Source organism: Python bivittatus, unplaced genomic scaffold, assembly GCF_059951505.1.
Source record: "Python bivittatus isolate LINGU-HERP-01145 unplaced genomic scaffold, Pbiv_v1 ctg000070_np1212, whole genome shotgun sequence".
NCBI lineage: Eukaryota > Metazoa > Chordata > Lepidosauria > Squamata > Pythonidae > Python > Python bivittatus.
Window position 1 is genome coordinate 54,629,805 of NW_028277034.1, and position 23,324 is coordinate 54,653,128.

The 23,324-nt window shown below is 46.6% G+C and overlaps 1 protein-coding gene across 1 annotated transcript in view; it reads left to right on the forward strand.

Moving 5' to 3' along the window:
* The first annotated feature begins 3,323 nt into the window (after positions 1–3,323).
* Positions 3,324–23,324, forward strand: part of ADRA1D (adrenoceptor alpha 1D) — a 52,418-nt gene continuing 32,417 nt past the window's right edge. Inside the window, exons 1-2 of the mRNA XM_088133183.1 lie at positions 3,324–3,873; positions 4,458–5,512. Of these exons, the coding sequence (XP_087989309.1) occupies positions 4,558–5,512 (955 nt within the window). The 5' untranslated portion in view covers positions 3,324–3,873; positions 4,458–4,557. The remainder of the gene's footprint in view (positions 3,874–4,457; positions 5,513–23,324) is intronic.

Here is a 23,324-nt window from a genome sequence, read left to right on the forward strand (position 1 = left end):
GGGAGCATCTAATCCCAGTCAATTGACCTGCTTTTACATACCTAGTCCTCCAAGAAAAAGAGTTGGAGAGAAAGATCAGCTGGGAAAGTAAGCCTGTCCATTGCTGAACTCAATGCCAAACAGAGAACAATTTCTCAAACAGTGATCAGCTGCTTTTGCCCTACCACCCTTAGTCCTGCCTGCCTGGGCAACGGGTTGCTCCTGGTGTTGTAAAAGCTTGGCTGGTACCATCCCTGGTGCAAAAGGTCTTGAGATGTAAGTGTTTCTTGGAGAAAATGAGTGAGAACTGTATTCTACAATAGTTAATTCTGACCCACTTCATGTGATATGGGCAACAAGGAGACAGGCTGGGTTTGACTGGGTTAAGTGTTCCAGGAACAGAGCTAATATATGCACATACCCAATTTGGGGACCTGAAGGTGGACTGTAGGATAAGCAAGATGAGCTGATCCTCCAATCTACACAAAATTTCCCAAGCATGCCGGCATCCTCAGCACTGGACATGTTAGCTGGGACTGTCACCAACTGCAGTTCAGTGAATTCTGGAGGATACCAGGTGGGTTACAGATTTTAGCATAGGGTATAAAGCTCACCAATTAAAATAACCATGGTTAATTAAATCATACAATCTAATGCATTGGCGGTCACCAGGTTGGGGAAGTTCTGTCCTGGGTTATCACTCGACCATATCAAAGCAAAGGTTCAGGGGGCAAAAGAAGAGGTAGAGAAATGAGACCATTCAGAGATCTTCTGCTGGTGGAACAGTGAATGGGTGTCTCTGATGCCCCCTCCTAGTATCAGCCAGCCGGGTCATTGCTGCAAATTGCCTAATAATAGTGTTGGCTCTAGGCTGATAGCAAAAGAAGTATGAAGTGCAGCTTTAATATCAGAGTTGTTTACAAAAAATACGCTGACATTTATGAGTCACAAAAATTCTTTGTCAGGGCTTAATGTGACTGGAATATTCCCAAGATAATTCTACAGCTTTCTTCCGCCTTTGAAAAATCAAAACGTTACATAGATTACATTGTTAATCTAAGTCTATTTGTTTTTTCGGAAAACCTGCAGAATTGGAATTTGATTTTCTACTAAGCTTCCTTTAATAAGCCAGGTGTGGCTTCTCTGTATTCCCCAGCAGATATATTACATAGCCATTCTTAGCTATATGTCTCTCACACCTGATTGTACAAATGGGAACAGAGATACAATACATCAGTCTTGATCTTAGAGATGTGTTGTCACATCCCATTCCTTCCATTCTTGGACTGAGTGTAATATCAATAAACTCTGCTAATATATTTATATTTATACACACACACAAACACATATAAAACCTTGCTAGAAGGAGCACTTCTAGTGCTTGCTCATAAAGATGAGATCACAGGCTATGCAAAACATTCTGATCCTGAAATAGGTATTTCAAGGGTTTCCAGTTCAGAAGACAAAACACCGCCATTCCCAAGCTTTGTGCTAAGAGCAGGATAAAAGGAAATATTTCATTCCATTCTGTGCTAAATGATCCACATACGGATGAATAAGCATTCAAAGCATGCTCCCTTCTGCTGTGTGTTTTGTTCTATAGCCACAAAACTAATTAAAGGAATAAGTGGTTTCAGCAAGGACTATCACCTTAACTACAAAAAAAAAAATGGCCAAAGGGATTATTTTTATTTTTAAAAAAATAGCACGTAGGCAGCCTTCACACAGTATACTTTATTCTTGGTTCCTTTGTTTGCTATTTGAACTGCAAAAATGTTCATATTCCTGACAAATATTATGTATTTCTTGGAGTGGACCTTCTCGGGGCTGGCTTCCCAAATTTGAAATAGTCTCCCAAGAGAGGCTTCCCTGGCCTCTATTTTATCCTTTTCGGCAAAGACAAAGCAAGGTGAGCCATCTTGGCCCTGATTTTCTTTTCATTAGCTGCAACAATGCTTTTCTTCATATTCATTTCTTCTGCCCAGCAGCTACTTCAATAATCATTTTAATTGCTTCTTTTATCGTTTTATGGGGTATACTTCCATTCTGTTTTTAGCTTCCTTTCTCTGTTTTTAGATACAATTTTAACGTGATTACAGCGCTTTGAAGAAAGGCGTTTACCTTTTTAACACCTCTCCCCCCACCCCACCCCGGAAAAAAAATCTTTGCTGAGATTATTGATAGCAGAAGAAAACCGGGAAAGAACTAGGGAGCGCAGAGCTTGCCGAGGCAGAACAGCAAGCAAGCGGATGGGATTCTGCGATTGCATGGGGATCATTAATTAATTATTAATGGATTGATGTGATTCATTACGCATTATTCTCCAGCAGGAGAAAGGCCTCTTCATCTCACTCCCCCGGCAGCAGGAATTAACAGTAACTGTTTTGCCCTCTGAAATGTCACAAGCAGGACCGAAGACGAAAGGAAACGTACCAGTTGTTTGGCATAAATGTATATATTATATTCTTCCAACTACTGTAAAACACTTTCCTCCAGCTTTTCTCAACCTAGGGCTCTTCAGAAGTGCGGGGACTACAATGCCCAGACTTCCCAACCAGCACGGGTTAGGGAAGTCTGCAGGGATGAATGTTGGACACGGGAACCCACCTGCCGCATTGTGCAAGCGGCATTCGGACATTCGGTTTGGGGGGGTTAGTGTGTTGGGAGGGCCCAGCCCTGTACTTTATCAGTTACGCAGCGCGCACATTCAAAGACAGGGGTCCGTTCAGGGACTGCCTTACGCCTGCGGTGAGAATGCAAGGACAGACTTCCAGTCCTAAAGCAGGTTGTTTCCTCCTAGAGGGCAGGGAACAAGTCACAGAGATTTAAGGGAATGTGGGGAGCAGCCAGGTCACCCCAGGATCACCCCGAACTCCCTGGACGCAAGATCCACTCCTGGGGACTTCAGGCACATGTCCACGCCACTTTCCCAAGGAAGGGTTTCGCCCCTCTTTTCTTCTATGAGATGCCTTCGTTCCCCCGATGCTCTCACAACGCCAGGATTTCCGAGTGGCCTCCCGTCCAAACGCGAACCAGGCTCAACACGGCTTGGGCCGTTGTTGAGCTCCCACGCGAGGAAATACAGCTTCTCTCCAGTCCAGCTGGAGTCCGGGCGACTTCGGGGAGACCGCCAAGGCGAGCCGCCCGCCCCTCCCCGCAACCCTGCGGCGGCCGAGCGCGCGGAAGGGCCCCGCGGCTCCCCGCTGGCAGCCTCCGCCCGGCCCGGCCCGGCCCGCCCGGTCCGTGCCCGGCGCCCGGGACCCGAGGGCACCGTGCGCGGCTCTCGGCGCTGCGACAGCTCCGCCGCCCGCCCGCCCGGCCCTTTGCTGCCCTCTAGCGCCTCCCCGGCGCCCGGGCGAAGGGCTGGGAATCCTTCAATGGAGCTATTTCGGGCAGCGGCGAAGCCCCGCCCGCCGCCCGCCGCGCCTCCTCTCCCAAGCGCGGCGCGGACCCTCCGCGGCTGCTTTGCTCCGCTCCGCTCCCGCCCCGCCGCGCCGCGCCGCGCCCGGGCCAAACTTGCCGAGCGCCGCTGCCGCCGCGCGCCGGGACACTCCTCCGCCGGAGAGCAGAGCGGACGCCGTCGGAGGGGCGCTGCCGCTGCCCGCTGCCCGCGGAGCCGCGGCGGAGCCGACGCGCTGCACCTGAGCGGCCGCGGCTCGGAGCCCCGCCGCCCCTCGCCCGCGCTCGGCTGGGCTGGGCTGGGCTGCAGAGGGACCGGCCGCGCTCGTTTGCTGCCGCCGCCCGCCGGGCCGCCTCTTCGGACGAGCGCGCCGGCGGCGTGACCGTGAAATTGACCGGCCGCGGTGGAAACTGACCCGGTCCGCGGTCCAGGTGGTCGCGCCGCCCCGCGGTTTTGCTGAATGAAGGACGCTTGAGGGAGACAGGCAGGGAGGGGTAAAAGAGTTTCTTTCTTTCTTTCTTTCTTTCTTTCTTTCTTTCTTTCTTTCTTTCTTTCTTTCTTTCTTTCTTTCTTTTCTTCCTCTCCCTCTCCCTCTCCCTCTCCCTCTCCCTCCCCCTCCCCCTCCCCCTCTCCCTCCGTCCTCCCTTCCTCCCTTCCTTCCTTCTGCTGGGTCATGGAAGGATAAAGGACCCCCAAAATAACACTAAGAGTTCTGCTGTCAAATATTGCAGTGAAGATTTTGAGGGGGGAGCCTTAAGACTGGTCATAGCCCAAAGAGAAAGGAGCTTAGATGCCTGCGGGCACACACAGGCACACACTCCCCAGTTGGGAGAAGCCAGAGAAGGTGGGCTTCTTGAGATCCAGAAGCTTTGTGGAATAAATCTGCCAGGAGTGTGTGGCTGCAGAAGGGGAAGTGTGGAGGCAGGGAAAGGTGGCGAGAAATGTTAGGAGAAAGTCCACCTCTGCAGGAATTAACTGCAAAAGAAGGGAGATAGTGGAGGGAGGGAGGGGAGGAGGGGAGGGGAGGGGAGGGGAGGGGGTTCTTCAACTTTTCAGCAAGGGTCGTCATTCCTTTTAGGATGTGGTAGGGGGCATGGGAGAGACCATGCCTTTGCTGCCCTCTCCCTGCTGCACTGCTGAGTCCATCCCCAATGGAGATTGAGCCTTCTTGAAAAAGAATGACTTTCTCTGACCGGATTAATACAAGCTTGAATGGGAACCACACGGGAGAAGCCGGCGGAGTTAACTGGTCCTTGTCCAGAGAAGATGTTCATTCCAACAGCAGTTCCTCCTTAGCTCTGAGACTGACCCTGCAGTCGGTGGGCGTCGGAGTCTTCCTCGCCATCTTCATCCTCTTGGCTATTGTGGGCAACATCTTGGTCATACTGTCTGTGGCCTGCAACCGTCACTTGAGGACCGTGACCAACTACTTCATCATCAACCTGGCCATTGCGGACTTGCTCCTCAGCACCACCGTCTTGCCCTTCTCGGCCACCTTGGAAGTCCTGGACCTCTGGGTCTTTGGCCGCATCTTCTGTGACATCTGGGCAGCGGTGGACGTCCTCTGCTGCACTGCTTCCATCATGAGCCTGTGCATCATCTCGGTGGATAGATACATCGGGGTAAAATATTCCCTCAAGTACCCCACCATTATGACAGAGAAGAAGGCCGTGATTATCTTGGGGGTGGTCTGGCTCTCCTCCATGGTCATATCGATCGGGCCGCTCTTGGGTTGGAAAGAGGAACCCCCTGAAAGTGAGGAGTTCTGCAGCATCACGGAAGAACCTGGCTATGCCATCTTCTCATCTCTTTTTTCCTTCTACTTGCCCCTCCTGGTCATACTGGTGATGTACTTCAACATCTATGTGGTAGCCAGGAGGACCACCAAGAGTTTGGAGGCTGGGGTCAAGAAAGAACGGAACAAGTCCATGGAGGTGGTGCTCAGGATCCATTGCCGGAGTGTCCTCGAGGACTCGCTGGCCAGCACCAAGAGCAAAGGACACACCTTCAGAAGCTCGCTCTCTGTCCGCCTTCTGAAGTTCTCCAGGGAGAAGAAGGCAGCCAAGACGCTTGCCATCGTGGTGGGGGTCTTCATTCTCTGCTGGCTGCCATTCTTTTTCGTCCTGTCCTTCGGTAAGTAGGATGCTTTGGCGTCTCCCATTTTAGATGTTGAACGGGGATTGCTCAGACTGGTTGAGCAGGCTGGTGGCATGGCCCTATTTTATGTTTGGTTCAGGAGAACTAATTCTCTCCCCCTAGAAGTGATCCAGTGTGAGGATCCTTGTTCTCCGGTTGGGGCCCTCCAGTGGCCCAATAAGTTTGGGGTTGGAATCCTAATTCAACTGGCTAGCTGCAGAGAAGGCAGGAGTAACAGCCTTGCCACCGAACAAGGATCTCCTATACAGGGTTGTGAAACCTTCACTAAACACCTTTGCCTTGGGACTCAACAAGAGGTGGGAATCCCTGTCTTTAAAGTCCTCGTGCCTGGCCTGCCAGCCACCAGGTCTGCAAATCATGCACAACACATTTAAGGCTGCCAGATTTAAAGAAATGTTCCTTGCAAAGCTAAGAAAAGGCTGAAGTCACATCCAGACCTGATTTCTGTTTGAAACTTGCCAAGATCACAATGCTGAAAGAAAGTTATGGGCTAGTTTTGCAGGGTTAAGAGGCACCCCCTGTTTGGGTAGCATTGTTCAGCATGCATATGGCCACAGCCAGTTGCCACTGGAAGTGTCAGCCCACCTCCCTTAAACCTCAGGACCTTTCCTGTTGATTCTGCTAAAGTCTCAGGTAGAAGGGAGGGGTGGTTTACAGCCAGGAATGCAGCTAATAATTTGGGGATTGTAAGGAGAAGGCCTTTAAGCTGTAACATGCCCGGAAGCTCTGTTGCAATGCTTGTTCTGCTCAGTGGGAGACCCCAAAGCCTTATCTTAACAAACTTTTCATAGTCCAAACAGCTGCAACAGACAGGTCTCCAGATCAACTCTGCAGTGACCTTTCTAAGATATCGATCCGTTTTGCAGGAGTTCCTAGGTTGCGTCTCACAGGTTGGAAATTGTTTCTTTGGACCCCCACCCATTTTTCTGTCTCCCTCTGCAAAGGGCGTTGGGGTTCATTTGAGCAGTGAGCCTGGCCCGTGGAAGGGGGGCCGAGCTGGTTCTGATGGCAAGGTGAAAAAGTCCATTTTGCCAACAGAAGTCCTCTCAGTCGGGGTTGATGGTTATACCCAACTAGGTGACAGCACCTAAGCAACTTTGATTGATCTCAAAAAGCGAAGCAGTATCAGACCTCGTTAGTCCTTGGATGGGAGACCACTAGGAAATCTCAGGGCTGCTGATTAGACTGAGAAGTCAAAAGACTTGCCATGGTAACCTCTTCTGTTTCGGTGCCAGGAAAACTGCGCGGGCATGTCCATGAAATGACTAGAAGTCAAGATTTCCCTTCTTTACAGATAATTTACGGGAGATGGTCTGACTCACTACAAAGCTAACCCAATTTGGCATAGAAGATGCCTTATGGGCAAGGTGCCTGTCAGAGACTGCAGACACCCTCTGATTAGGCCAAGTCGCTTCCAGACCTTCCTTTAGATCTGCTGGCCCAAAGATCTCCACCCTAAGAAATCCACCAGATGCTCCATTAGAGCTCCTGTGAGAAAAACAACAGATTATGATGCCTAGCCCTGCTTTAAAAAAAAGGGGGGGAGTGTTAGGAAGAGATGGGGCTTGCCCTTAACTCTTTCCCCTCCCCAAACAATCCTTCTGCCCTTCCAAATTCCTCTCTAGCCCCCTCCCTGAGGTCTTTCAGACCCCAAATACACCTAGGTTGAGCGCAGAGGATCTCTTCCTGCAGCTGATCAGCAAATGATCCCATGTTGCATGGCGGGGGGGGGGTCGATCAGTAACAACCAAGATCAGCGTAGTGACGTGTCTACCCAGCTAATAATTAATTATTAAATTGTTTATTTAATCGTCAGCACCATATGTAGCACGAGCTAATATTCCCCGGAAATAGGTGGAGCCCCCATGTCCAGGCAGTGTGTTTCTGAATGCCAGGGATGAGCGAGAGGCAAACGTATCTCTTTGTGTCCTGTTGCTGGAGTCCCTCTTTAACACTGCAGGACTTAAAACGGACTCTCGACATCCCTTTCGTTACGTTCCACCGCAGAGCTGGACACTTGCAGTTCTTTATAGGCTGTGTGCCGAGTAAGCAGGGATGATGGGAGCTGTAGTCCAAGCACGTCTGGAGAGTCCCAGCTCTCCCTGTTCTAATGCCACCCCCTGCCCTGAATTAACAGTCCCCTGGCTTTGGATGCGCCAAAGGTGTCTCCTCCCCCCCCTTGGGGCGAATCGACTTCTTGCACCAACCGCTTCCTTAAATCAGTGCCTCGCTTAAGTTCTCAGGAAAAATATCTCTTGCTCCACACATTCCCAAAAAATCCAGCCACGTTCTCTCCCCCCCCCCCCCCATTTTCCAAGGAACGTCCTGGAAAATCATCCACTTAAAAGCATCTTCCCAAACCGATCCTCTTTTTTCTTGCTTCACTCCTCCTGCTTTGAGGCACAGGGCTATAAACAAATTTAAAGAACAGCCGGGAAGCCCCAAAAGTCCCAGAACGTGGGAGTTTGGAAGAGACCTTCCCAGCCATCTAATCGAACTCCCAGTTCCCCCAAGCCATGCCAAGTTGTTATTTTCTCTGGCTTGGCAAGGTTCATTCTTCCCTCTACCAAGTCCTTCATCACCCTTTGCTCTTAGAAAAATAGCGGTGCCCCCAAATGCATCCGTGGAGCAAGCGGGGGGGGGGACAAATGCTGAAACCCATCCATATAATTAGCCTGGTTTTCTGGGGCATTGAGCAGATTCAAGTCTAACCGTAGCTTTTTCCGAAATTATCTTGCGACCACGAGAAATTCAGCAAAAAGAGAATATTGCTGACTAGCGTTTATCGTTGGGTCACTGTGACCTGCCCCACCTGGGTAACTAAAATTGACAATGTTGTCTGGCGTTGCACCCCAACCCCAGATTAAGGGAATTTCACTGGGAATGACTGAGCATCTTTTCCAGATTAAAAATATGTCATTCTTGAGATACTATCCCTGAAAAGTTATTAAACAGGCTTAGCACCAGTTTATGTAGCATTGGGTCATTTCTCTAAAACAGTGCTTCTCAACCTGGCTGGGGAATTCTGGGAGTTGAAGTCCACATAGTTTAAAGCAGCCAAAGTTGAGAAGCACTGGTCTAAAAGATACTGGACAGTGTGTATTTCAAATCAACCTATGTGGATTTCAGAAAAAGCTAAGCAGGCTTAGATCCGGTTAGTACTTGGATGGGAGACCACTAAGAAATCCAAGAACTATAAACTAAACTGGGAATTTGAAAAATCCCAGTGGTTGTGTTTAGGTTGTGTACAATTGCTGGGCAATTATATGTTGGGGATTGTGATGTGGTATTAAACGTAGGGTACCGTGTCTTAGAAATCTCAAACTTTTTTTTTCTAATCCGCACATTTCTAGTCCATATTGGCTGCAAAAATCTGTAAAAAAGTGTCTTTCACTAATCTCAGGATGTGAAGCAAGCAGTTCATGGGGAACACGGCTCAGTTTTGTTTGGCTCGCCATCCTGCATCAATTTATGATAGGACAAAAATAATCTAGAAAGAGGGTTGGGTGTGCTGCAAGAAATTAGGCACCAAACAGAAAGTAGCATTTATTCATTGCAAAACTGGGATTTCTAATTCGTTTAACAAAGTTGTGGTAATGCCTGAACATTTAGATTGTTTTTAAAAGAGAAAACTGGGTCTTAAGCATGCTGGCTGGGGGATTCTGGGAGTTGAAATCCGCGCATCTTAAAGCTGCTGAAGTTGGTAAACCCTGGTCTGGAGGAAACCAACTTTGGAATATTGTGCTAATGGTTGATTTCTAAGCATGTATGCATTTTTCCACTTTTCACGTTAGATTTCAAACTAGATCGCAACATTTAAGAAGAGGCACCATTACTGAAAATGTGAATAAAAGTCAAAGAAATCGCCAAGAAAAAGAGCCACTGATTTAGTCAGCCAAACAGTTTTTGCCTGTTTCAGAAAGTTAAGAATGTGTGTGCGCGTGTGTGCACGTGCGTGATGAATTTTGCACGTCTTAAGGGCCAGAATTCATACGGGAGTGTAAAATGCAACAGAAAAATGAGACAGCTCTTGAATTTGGATTTTGAAGACAGCTGCTTGGTCACTTTAGGCAACAGAAGGCTAATGCAAAGCTGGTTCTCACCTCACCTGTGTCAGCCGTATGTGGCAGTGAGGTCTAGAGGTTAAAAGTGCTGGATTTGGGACAGATTTTCTCTCCACCGTGGAAAGATCGTGGAAAGTCACTTATTTGCATTCACACGTTCTGTCTGCACAACCTCCATCTCAGGGTTGTTGAGAAAAGTTAGAAAAGGAAGTTCAGAGTATGGGAACTTGAGTTTCGAGAGCAGTGCTTCTCAACCTTGGCAACTTTAAGACGTGTGGACTTCAACTCCCAGAATTCCCCAGCCAGCATGCTATTAGAATGCCAGATTTCTTCCATTCTTTCTACTCTACCTTTCTAGATTACTTTGATAAATACAATAACAGTAATTTGCCCATGTTTGTTTCCTCTGCACATTTCAAACAAGGCGAATCATAGTCCTGCAAGACCTCCTGAATTGCAAGATACTAAAAACTGTGATGTTTTCATGCTCTGCCCTGCGTTTGGAAATCCTGCCTGTTTTTCTTTAGATATGTCCAATTTTTAAGTGCCTTTCTGCATTCCTAGGGATTGGAAATGTATTTCTAAAAAGGAAACAAATGTTGAAACGCATCTCCTCGTTGCATGAAAACCCGATACAGTAATAGATGCAGAAGCAAGTAGGAAAAAGCCCTTAATTAGCCCAATGTTTCTTTCTGAGTATGTTTTACTATAAACAAAATTCTAACCCTTGATTAAAGCTGATGTGCAGTTGAAATAATCTATGATGGAGGTCAGTTGGAAGAAATAACACTGTGTTATGCATCTGAAACTGAGAGGCTAAGATAGTAGAGTTTTGCACCCTACCTCCTTAAAGCACAAATAAGTGGATTTTTTTTTTTTTAATGATCCCTGCATATAGTAAGCCAGTGTTTCTCAACCTTGGCAACTTTAAGATATGTGGACTTCAACTCCCAGAATTCCCCAGCCAGCCTGGCTGGCTGGGGAATTCTGGGAGTTGAAGCCCACATATCTTAAATTTGCTAGGTTGAGAAACACTACAGTAAGTTATCCCTGGGTGATTCAGAGACGCTGGGGGAAAAAAACTTGTTTTCCTTTAGCATTGTTTAGCCAGTGCTTCAGACGTAGTGTGGTCCAAATAAAAACTTAGTTTCCCTCTTTTTCCTGCATGAAGAAAATCTGAGCAGATGATCTTTGGAGGGTGGGAGGAGAAACCAGAGGCCACAAGGGTGGGACATCTGCTAAAGCTTCTCCCCGCTCAACTCCCATGCTCCACCCTGGTGCCGTGGGAAGGAGCTTTCTCCTTATGGCCCGGGAAAGATTTGGGACGTGACACCTTTCTCATGACAATGGAGCTCACTGGTGGGGGAACAAAATCTTCTCCCCTTCCATGAAAAATCAGAAACGTTGCCCGCCATGCAGGGTTGAACCGTCACTGTCTTCCAATGCTTTCACTCCTCAAGGGGAAGAATGCAATTCCCACAACCTGTAATGGCCAGAAGGTATAACCTTGAGGAACAGGAGGAAGAGGCCACGGTCAGATAAAAGAAATTTGAGTCTGGTCCAGAACTGTAAACCGAGTGTCTCAGACAAGACCCTCCCTAGTTCTCGTGAAGATAAAGGGAGGGAGGTGGGAAGCGCATTGAGACATGCAAGATTCTGTTACTATAACCTTATCATAGAAGTGGTATTAACTTGCATGACTTTGGTTTCCAAGCTGGTCTACCTCGGAGGGCTGACACAAGCAAACATCCCTGCGCTTCATCTGGGCAGCCCTGGATTCACCATTAAGCAAACTAAGCCCATGCTTAGGGCACCAAGGGAAGGGGGGCACCACAGAGTTTTCCCCCCTCTCGTATATGCCCTTAACTCTTTCACTGCCACACTTGACTTTAGTTGAAATTATATCAAATTGTCCTTATCTACTGTGTTCAATTTTCATCTGTATCATTCAAAAACCGTTTTCTTTGGCATGGGGAGGCACTAAAGTTTAAAGGCTTGGTTTGAAGGTGCTGTCAAACATCACATGTGCTTTGGTCTTGTGGCCTGAGAGTTTCATTTCCGTCCAGGGGCACCATAATTGGACTGTGTTTAGGGCATCCGTTGGCCTTAACCTGCATCAGATTAAGATCAGATGGAGAAAAATTGTTTGTTCAACAAGGGGGGAATGACAGTTAGAGGAGAACCCCCTACTCTGCTTGAAGAGTAAATACAAAAGAGGTTCTTATACCTGCCTAGGTCAAATTATCTTACTGATGGATTCTAAAGATCCCATTATGGAAGTCACTCCCATTTTTGGCCACTCCAAACCTGACGTGTCCCACTTGAGGATGACGTTGAAATCTTTTATTTGTATCAGCCGTACAAATGTTCCCCTGAGGTGAGAAATTCCCAGTCTTTTTCTTTATGCAGACCACAACATTGCTTTTAAGTTTCTGGTTGGGTGGGGGGCTATCCCATAAGCCACAAGGTGGCCAACCCTCCCAGGACATCCACAGGACCTCCAAACTTAAATAGAAATCTAATGCATTGTTTGAAAAACTGGCTGAAATATTGCGAGATCCTCAAATCCCTTGAGAAGTTGGCCTTCCCCTCTGAAACCTTCTTGAGATTTGGGCATCTTGTGAAATGTGATATCCGTGGACCACTCCCTAGGCCACCATTTGGGGGCTGTTTTCTGTTTCACCTGCTCATCTAAGACTGTCTTCCCCATACTGGTATCTGTGGCACTTCTGCAAACACGGAGACTAATCTACGTCTTGCTGTCCAAGGGATGGTAGAAATTTGGATCGTGCAAACCACAAATGTTGGGCCATGCAAACTGCAAATTATGGATCTTTCAAATTGCAATGTAAGGAGGAAGTGTGTGTGTGTGTTTCCTTTTAAAAAAATATTTCTAGCAAGTAGCAAACTAAGATCTCAGATTGAAACCCTGCCAGCTTAGTTTTCTTCATTGCTGGGAGCTTTGAATTCCTTACTTTCGAGAAGGGGAGAGCTTGAAAAATGCAGTCGGGAAGTGGCCCAGAGAGGTAATTTACCCACTTCTTCCTACCATTTCATTCGGCATCCTCAGAAGATGCTGTCCTGGCTTGCAGGAAGCGCTTCCGGGATGGCCATTCTGGTTGGAGATGATGGGAGTTGTAATCTAACCTATCCAAAAGTGCTTGATTGGAAAAGTTTAGACTGCCCTGTTTTCATTCGAATTAAATATGTTACTCCCCTGCGTAAGAGCCTGCGAAATTTCCCCCTGCCTTATTGGCCCTCTGAAACGCTATAGGGCCTTCACTGGTTTACTCCTTGTGTATAATGTGCAGATGGCATACATCAGGGCTAGAATCTAGCACTCTAATTATATTTCACCCTTGCTCCTTGCTATGTACAGTAAATCTTTCTCATTAAGCAAGGTACAATTGTTTGATAACTTGGCAAGCCTCTGCAAGCTGGGAATGAAGGCAACCTCCCTCCCACTATAAATGACAGCATGCCTGGGAAAAAGTGTTTGCATCTCCCTGAGCTGCTAGCTTTCTTAATGCAAGTGAGCTGTTCATACGGAAGACCTAGAGAGAAGGTGGAAGGCGTGATTAGCATAGAATTTGTACATCAGCCGCACACCGGGTAGATATCAGATGGCAGGAGCTATTCACTGGATTATTACAGCTTGGTGGATGTATGCATGGAAGCAGTCTTGAAAAGCATCACGAATGCCATCAGCTGCTTGCTCCTTTCTCTAAATAACGGTGTATTTAGTGTAGCCATTGTCTAAGCCCGATGCAGCAGCAAACAGTTGCTAACTCCGACTCACTAAGGCTTCGATTCAGCAACCTGGGCTGCAAGGCCATCCAGAATTTTTATGGGCTCATTGAGCATTCCCAGCAAGATATATTTAACATAAGCCTTCCATCTGATTGAAAAGATGTAAAAGTGACTGAACTATTTTTATGCAGTCCAGATCAACAGACATGACTCAGCTTTCACCTCTCCTGAATACAGATTGTCAGTTCTGGGCTGGAGGAACGAGGCTGCTGTGTCTGGCCAAAAGCCAGAAAGCGGGGGGGGGGGGATGGGGCGATTTCAACCCCCCCAGGTTGTCTCAACAGGACTAGGCACTTTTTCCCTCTGCGATGCACCTTGAGAGCTTCCAGGTGAAGGGGCGGTCCCAGGCGTGGGCCAAACGGAGCCTCCTTGCAAGGGGTTTGCCATTGCCGGGCGTGTTTTCATCTCCTTGCACCGATGTCCTTGTATCCGTGGTTGGGGAAAACATTGCTGCAAGATAGCGAGGCCCACGTGAGAACAGCTCGAAAGGGCGCCTGGGCTTCTATTGGAGAGATCCTTCACACATCCTGCCTCTTGGTTTCTGGAATCCCATATATAGCAGCGTGCTGGCACCGATGGGTAAAAAAGCCCAAATGCAACACTCTTGGCTTATCCGAACTAAGATTTTAGAAGGCAGAAAAGGTTCAGCACCGACCTAAACTCAAGTGTTGGGGGGGGGCACTCTTATTTTTGTGAAAAAGACAGAAATTTATGTTTAGCCCTGGCCAGGCTGGAGAGGGCCAACCCTGATTGGCAGGTGGCTCTCTGCAAACTTTAGACTTGCCAAAAGCATAAACCCACTCTTGTCCATCGGAGTCAAAAGAGGCTTGGGGCATTTTAGACAGGATTCAGAAGAGGTGAGAGACAGGAAGGCTGGTTGTCTGAAAGAGTTTTCCTTATGCTTCAGCACCCTTGTTAAGGACAGCTAGTGGCTGACATTGCAATCACCAACTTTTGGAGAACAGTTGTGTTATCCCAGTTGATTCTCCCTGCTTTGTGACGATGATTAGTTCTGACCTAGCTTCTGAGCTCCTGAGCCTCCCCATCAACGCATTCTTCCCAAAGGCCTTTCTCTGCAATTGTAGCACTGAACACCTATCCTCCATGACCTTCCTCTTCCGTCTTGAAACCTCCCCTTCCAAATTGTGATGAAAAGAAAAGAAAGAGGAGAGAAGCATGTGGAATGCTTGAACATCTTGAGATCCTTTCCTTTCCATGCCTGGTATTTTGGGTTGATCTGTATCAATAGCTGGCCATGCAGTGTAGGACACTTGGAGACTGTGAAGCGCATTGGGACTGCAACTCCCAGAATCCTAGCTGTTGGCCATGCTGGCTGGGAATTGTGGGCCCTGCTCTCCCAACACATGGGAAAGTTCCAGGTGGGAGGAAATTGCAATAATACCATGGGTTTACATTAATTTTGCACAAACACATCGATGCAGTCTTGGTTCCTCAGGCATCCAGCAAACAGAAGCTTAATTTCCCGATGTTCCAGGAACTATTTTAGTCCCCCTTCCTTGGGAACCTCATAATGTCCAATAACTCAAGGACATGATTTTCTTTCTAGCTGCTGGTCACCAATCACACCCTGTTTGTGTTTGCTCCTCCAGAATAGCACAGTGCTGTTTATTGATTTTAAAAGAACCAGCGTCTATATTGAAACAGGCCTCTTCTGACCTGGCTGTCCTCAGATGTGTGGATTTTTTCAACTTAATAATTTCTGGAAATTTTGAGAGTGGAACTCCAGACATCTAGGGGGTGGCCAGGTGAGGGAAAGGGGAATTCAAAGAGACACGGCTGTGACTGTACAACATGGAGCTCTCTTCAGAGCTCCTTACCAAAAAATCTTGCAAAATGATAAAGCTGTACACCCATTCATATAGCAATTTATTCCCAATAAGTAATGTTAAAAAATAGACCCACACTTCTGACTTCTTCTGTCTGTCCATAAGATAGGGAGATACCTTCTTGGAAGAACATGTCTTACTATCCAGGTTCACGCATTATGCTATATGTTGTCTGTGTTCATAAAATATGATTAACTAGCTCAGTTGTAAATCTAAGGCAGTGTTTCTCAGCCTTGGCGACTTGAAGATGCGTGGACTTCGACTCCCAGAATTCCCCAGCCAGCCATGCTGGCTGGGGAATTCTGGGAGTCGAAGTCCACGCATCTTCAAGTCGCCAAGGTTGAGAAACACTAATTTAAGGACTGCATTCACACATGCTGCCCTTAGATGGTTGCAACCTCAGTTTACTGGATTGTTAGTGAGCAAGGCTTAGTGTGTGTTTTGTGTACTCACCCGGTTTGGTCAATCGCTTGTTCAGTTTGGCATGTCTTGTGAACACAGCCAAAGTGATAGGTTTCATTTTTGCTGAACTGCTTGAAAACAAACCCAGCCATGGTGACATAGTGTGTGGGGACAGCTGAGCTGAGCTTATTCACAAGCCATGATTAAGCAGATTCTGGCTTAGTGCAATGCATATACTGATATCTCCCGGGAGCCAACAGCCACTGTTGGTGGAACAGCGTTACAAAGACAGTTTGCGTGGGTGAGTGGAGGACTACTATTTTGACTGTTTGCAGATTTTATTTTGTTTTATTTCGTTTTAAAAAAAAGATCCAGACACATGAAGCTATCTGAAGCATAATCCATCTGTTTTTCTTTGTTCTTCATTTGTTTCCTGTCAAAAAAATCTGCAGGAATTCACACCACCCTTGTTTGATAGTGCAATCTTGGGAAACTCCAGGGAGTCGTACAAAATGGGCTCAGGGACCATCATGCCGTATATTAAACAGACATGCACATAGGGAGGGAAGTGGTTTTACATAAGCATCATTTATCATTCTTGTGTTTTCCCCTTGATGCCAGTGGGATTACACACGCCTCTAGGATGTCACCATGCTTTCCAAATTTTGGGTGCCAGTTTTCATGCCAGTTCATCCCCAGATCTGCTAGATATCTCAGATAGGTTGATGTCAGTCATGGACATGATTTTCTGTGGCTTATCCAGAGAAGGAGATGGCACACCATCTCTGATGAATATCTGGAACGGACGGGACAGGGGACTTCCTCAAACCAAATACTATGAGTTGAAATCTGCTTCCAATGATCTGAGTGCCAGTTCTCCTGATCTGTGTTTATTTTCTCAACTTCTAGATTGAGGGTTCTTGGGTTGGAAACCAAAGCATGCTAGGAATTTTGAAAGCGGTGGCTGAACACAATTGCCTGAACATTTCAGCAAGAAGATTCAAGTTTTAAGCATCATTTTTAAGGCACCCAAGGAAGTCGATGTTGAAAACAACATCTGAAAAGGCCAAACATCCTTTTAATTTTTTTTAAAGTTAAATTTGGATTATGAAACTAGGTTTAGTACATGATAAAAGTACAGATTCAACTCCTGAGCTGAAAATCGGGTGACCTGCCTGCAGCTAATAGGGTGAGATTCAGTGTAGCTTGTCTTTCCCACACTACAAAAAGGAAAATACAAGGTTTTTTTGAGTCATCAAACATCAGGTGAATTAAACTATGAATAATGAGATCTCATCAGCCCCTGAGCTTGAGAACCAGAGGGTGGAGCCTGGTGGGATGAGGAGGAACCCATTTGTGACTCCTGCGTAGGCAATGGGCTCACCTTCTGAGCTGGGAACAAATGCTTGCCTGGGGAGAGTGACTCAGAAGTCAAATCTAACAAACTTCAGGTGATCCTAGTAGCAAAGCGTAGAGAGTGAAGAAGATGGTCTTGACAGAAGTATGCAGGACCTGTTCCCTAGGCGAAAGTCCAGAGCAATGAGATAATATTTGAAAGCAGCTGAGGCAGACAGTTCCCTGCTTAACTAGAATATAAAATGGGGAGGAGATACAACACAATCAGACTTGCAAGATTCTGTGATTAGAGGCAATCTCAGTAAAAGTAGCTTTAGCCTTCCTGTGGAGTTGATTTCCTGGTCCAGTCTAGCTGATGGGAGCAGACCCAAAGATACTCAATCTCAGTGAAAGAATAGCCATGTGAGAGACCTGAACAGACCCCAAGAACTTTAGAACCAGGAGGAGAAGCAGCCCCAGCTAAGATGGCCAATGATGAGGGATGCTGGGAACTATAATTTAGGAGCCCCCATCAATTTCAACTGATACCCCATTCCATCTTTTTCCAGTGCTCCACTCCAGAGATAGCAGTGATTTTTCAAAAATGTTAGTTTCTTCCATTGTAGTCACCGTTCATCACCTCTGTGTCCAGTTCTGGACACCACAGTTCAAAAAAGGACAGTGACAAATTGGAGCAAGTTTAGGGGATAGTTACCAAGATAATGAAGGTTTTGGAAACCCAGTCCCGAAGAGGAATGATTCAAGGATCTGGGTATGTTTAGCCTATATAAGAGGTTATTGATGAAAGTTTTGGTAGCAATCTTCAAATATCTGAAAGGCTGTCACGCAGAAGATGGAGTAGACTTATTCTCTGTTGACCCAGAGGGCAGGACCAGAACCAAGTAGTTAAACCTATAATGAAGGAGGTTCAGGCTAGATGTCAGGAGGAACATCTGACTGTATGAGCTATCAGCCAGTGGAACTGCTGCCACATGATATGGTGAGTTCTCCTTCAACAAAGGTCTTCAAACAAAGGTAATCTGTAACAGATGCTCTAGTGCAGTGTTGTCCAAACTTGGCCACTTTAAGATGAGTGGACTTCAATTCCCAGAATTCCCCAGCCAGCATGAGTTGAAGTCCACTCATCTTAAAGTGGCCAAGTTTGGACAACACTGCTCTAGTGGATCCTGTACTGAGCAAGGGGTTGGAACTAGAAGACTTCCCTGGTCAGTTCCAACTCTCTGATTCTACGATACAGACGTGCAGAAGACTGGGGAGGAATATCCCCAGCAGTTGTTCCCTCCCAGCAAAACTCAGTTGCTCCACACATCCAAAGTTCATCTGAGATGCCATCTCAGATGAGTAAATAAAACTGAACCAAGACTTCACATGCTTGAAGCCATCAGCAACGTCTGGTGTTCCAGCTTCAGATACTGCCTTGCCTTAATTTGGTTTGTCTTTTTTGGCACAGAGAACCCAAAACACTCATTCATTTTCCACACTTCACCAAGGAATAGCCCTTCTGGCTACAGCAAAGCTCCACCTGCTGTTTCCTTGAGGAGCTGTTTGCAAGGGGAATAAACTTTCTCTCCTATGCTTAACATTGCTACCAAAATAAATGAAGCAGGGTGGCAAAAATATCCTGAATTTACAGCCTGCCAGCTAAATAAGGACTTTCATTATTTAATATAGGTACGGTGCCCAAGAAAATATAGCTTATCATCAAAACCATTTATTTTCTTATACTCTGGAAACAGAATGTCCTCTTTAAAATATTTTACCGCCGAGCCACCCACTCTGGTAGAGAGTAATTAAATTAAATTTGGGGACATCGCAGAGCATATTAATCCCTGATTATACCCCAGTGGGCCCGAAAGATACAAATATGGATTGGAAAGCAGTTTTTCTGCATTGTCTGCACAGATGCACATAAAAATGCCAGCTATTTATACACTATTTTTCCTAAGTACTTTTTGCTCTTCATGTCCTATATCGTAATCACAACAACCTTGTGCATTAGGCTAATATCATCATGGCCTTATAAAAGATTGCCTGGCAGGTGTGAGGGGGGAGCAGAATAGCTTATATCAGTGTTTCTCAACCTTGGCAAGTTTAAGACATGTGGACTTCAGCTCCCAGAACTTGCTGGGGAATTCCAGGAGTTGAAGTCCACGTGTCCTAAACTTGCCAGGGATGAGAAACACTAGCTTATATACAGTAATACTTCCCAGCCTAATTATAATACAGCTGAGGCTGGAACTGAGTTTAAGTCTTGGGCCTGGTTTTATTAAGAGCCTTTTTTTGTTAAAAAATTGTGGTGGTGGGTACGGTTATCTCCCTGATCCCCACCCCAATGGCCAACAATGCTTGCAAGAATAACTCACAAATGCTAATCTTAAAGACGTTATGTGCCGGTGTCTGACTCATAGCAACCATATAGATAGATTTCCTCCATGATAAAGACATGTCAACCAAGAATAGGAGATTTGGGGAGGGGCGGGTTGGCTATCAGGTCTCACAATCATCTCTTTATATATTTATTTACTTATTCTTTGCAAACCGGAAAAACGAAGACTTGACCGATTCCTCGCTCCTAGACTATAGGGCCAGTCTTGCAGACATGGTTATCCCAAGTTATAAAATGAATTTGCTTTCATTTGACTTGCTTTAGAAGCCAGGGGAATGGAAGTATTAGCACAGAGAGTGGCCTAGGCAGTCCAGATTCTTAAATAAATCTACCGTTGAGGTTCCCATCAATAAAATGCTTCTTCAGATCTGGACCCGGGTATGTTCTCCAGACCACGCATGGAAAATGATTGTCCCTCTGTCCTTGTAACATCAACCCTTCTACAACTGGAAATGCAACATCCATTTCTTTTGTGCTTTTGTTGGCTCCCATTCCTTTGCTGTGGGATTCAGAAGAATATGAGCATCTCGCTTTTTATACCTTGTATACCTTCTGTGTCTCTTAGCTTTATTTTTAGGTTCTTATTGTATTCCACTTTTTATCTTTTCTGTTCTTCCTAGCAATGTAGCCCATCCCCTTAGGCTGCTCTATGACTGTAATAAAGATTTGATTTGATTTGGCTTGACTTAACTTGACATGCTGGACTAGAACAGGAGTTGATCTGATCCATCAGGACTGTTCCTGTGTGTGGAGAAGGGAAAACACCAGCCTCCTTGTGAGTAAGCCATAGCTCCAGACTATAAGTGCCTGCAGATTCAGTGCTTGCTAAGCATAAAGGTTGCTCTGAAGAAAAGGCAGGTGTGGGGGTTGGAGAAGAAGGTTGAGGGCAGATGCCAGAGGACAATAAAGAGAAGCTTGCTGGAATTAGCCTTATCAGGCCTGTATCAACAGCTCATTGCCCAAGCAGAGAAGAGACCTGGTTCCTCACACTGGAAAGCCTTACTCAGAGGGAAGGGAAGGGTCAGAGACTACTCAAGCAAGAAGATGCCTATATGCTCACAGCTGAGGCTGGAAGGCATTGGTGCAAGAGCAGGAGAAGAAGCCTCACCTGCTGCTGCCAGACCCAGTTACTTTCTTGGTTTGATATTTTATCTTGCAAATTACTCTGAGTTCTTGGTTTGGACAGCTGAGACTCCAAAGAGTCTGTTTTTGTTGACAACCCCTATCCCTGAATGCTCAAGGTTCTGGGGAGAATAGACTTCAGCAGGCTTCTACATCTTTGGAGTCAGGGTTTGCTTTCTGTTACTCCCTAGTCAGCTCCCCACCTCTGTCTACAAGGGTCATGGCCATGCTGTGTCTTCTCCGTGCTGGCTAGGTAGCCTAGGAATTCAACCCCAACAGATCTGGGCAACATCCCATTAAAGAAGGTTGCCCTACCCCAAGAGAGTTCTTGATACTTCAGAGTTAACTCACCCTGCATGGATATAACTGATAAAACAGCTCCTTTTCAGACTTCCACCATGCATGATGAACACAAGGGGATCAGAACCAGGTGTGCTGAGTGGCAGAAGAACCATTTAGTTCACCAACCATTTAGTTCTTCCACCAGCATGGAAAGAGGGAAGAACCTTTCAAGCAAATGAGAGGGGTACAAAATGTGGCCACCCTGCAAGAAACAGCCTGGGCCTCACAGTCCGTATGGCACAGATTTCTTCTCCAATATAGTGCCTGTTGGCTAGGTTGGAGCTGTAACTCCCAGGTAGCCTGGCCAAAGGCCTTGAGTGCGGGCTTGCTAATGAAGGCTTCTCAGGGCAGATCAGAAAACACATTCATCGTGCCCTGTAATGGACTGGCTTAGCAAAGAAGAGCTCTTGAGTGCTGATCTTGATGGAGAGCTCTATTAATGTGGGTCATCGCTAATGCACTTGGCTAGGAGCCAGATATAAACACCCTTGAAAAGTAAACACATGCATGTACACACACATATTCCAGTTCCCTCTGAGCAGCAGCAAAAGAAACCCCTTGTAAGAAGCTGCAAGGCTCAGTTCCCAATGAAAGCAACTCGCAGTGAAGCCAATGTAGGTTCAAAGAAGAATTCATTTACTGAGGACTAGTGCACAGTTCTAAAGCACTGCTGAAACTAAAAGCCTGCGTGCGCCAAACTCAAGTTTACCCCCTTTCCCTTTCATTTCCCCCCTTCTATCCCATAGTCCTTCCTGCGTGTGCCCCTGGGTCTCTCCTGGTCTCACGCGGGTACGACCTTGGGCATTCCTGAGAAACAGATTACAGTCCATCTGCGCCTGACGGTTCACCTTCTAGCTGCCCCCCCCTTCTTCTTCTTGTAATGGCAGAAATGAAGCAAGCCAACGAGCAAGATGGTTAATTGATTGCGAGGCTTCTGACACCCCGTTTCTTTTGCTTCACTGTGTCCTCCAAGATCTCACTTTTGTAGCTGAGAAACAGCAGTTTTGGGAAAGGACATCATACAGCTGCCTTACTTGTCAGTTGCTTTATCTATTAATCTTATTTTCAATTTTCATTTTTAACTTTGGTGGTTCTTTTGAAATGTTGTTAACTTCTTTACTTAGCGCTCTCGGCTCACCAAAGCAGAAAGGTGGGATACTGTATGTGTCAAATCAATAACAGGATGAGGACCAGAAGTCCCTTCCCATCGCCTACAAATGGTGAGCACTGGTCCACATCTTTGGCCCAGTGGTTCCCCCATCTAGGAAATGGGAAGAATGTTGCATTTTTTTTGGAAACTGCGTAAGAAATATAGGGCCATTTTGCCTTATCTGGCTCCCAGTTCATCTTTTCCTAGTGTGCTAAATGTGTACTCAGTGTGCAATTATGCTGTGACCAGAATTTTGGATTTGAGCGTGGTGGGAACAGTAGATTCAGATTTCTCCTTGCTGATGAAATTCACTGGGTAACTATATTTTTTTCCTCCAACCTAAAATGTGAAACTTAACTATTTTGGGAAATACGTTTGCTTCTCTCTCCTCATTCCTTCTCTCTCTTAAGTGAACTTTTAAGTGAAATAACACTCAAAACAGTTAATTCAGCCTTGGGCTGGCTTAAGATACCTATTTTGAAGGAAGGAAGGAAGGAAGGAAGGAAGGAAGGAAGGAAGGAAGGAAGGAAGGAAGGAAGGAAGGAAGGAAGGAAGGAAGGAAGGAAGGAAGGAGAAAGTGGGAGGGAGGGAGGGAGGGAGGAAGGAAGGAAGGAAGGAAGGAAGGAAGGAAGGAAGGAAGGGGAAAGTGGGAGGGAGGGAGGGAGGGAGGGAGGGGAAAGTGGCAGGCAGGCAGGAAGGAAGGAAGGAAGGAAGGGGAAAGTGGAGGGAGGGAGGGGAAAGTGGAAGGCAGGCAGGAAGGAAGGAAGGAAGGGGAAAGTGGAGGGAGGGAGGGGAAAGTGGAAGGGAGGGAGGGAGGAAATTTACTCCTGTATTAATCTTTTCTTCATGAAGATAACACAGATGGTTTGTGTTGTCTTTTGCAAAACTCTGCATGTGCCCACCCCAGTCCTGAATGTGCATTTCCCCCCCCCCTCTTTGCAGTTGGGTCAGAAAGCAGAAACGGTATCTTTGCAACAGTTTGGCTGGCTCGTTGATAAGAGCTGCACTTCCTTCCCTCTCGAGTGAGAGCAGACCATCAGCTGAGAGCTCTATTTATGGAATCAGGGCTGGAGTGTTTCCCCAAGCTGGTGCCCTCCGAGAATTTGCAGCTGGGTTTCCCCACCCCCAGAAGGCTGAAGGGTTCCCTCCTGCAAAAAGCGTAGCTGTAATTTCTTCCTGAAAGCACGTCTGGTCGATAGATTATGGGCCACATTTTCTCCCGGTGTCCCCTTTTTTCTGCATTTTTTTCCCAAGAATGTTATTTCAGCGTGTTACAGGCTGGCTGGCTCCCCCAACTCCTTTGCCTTGA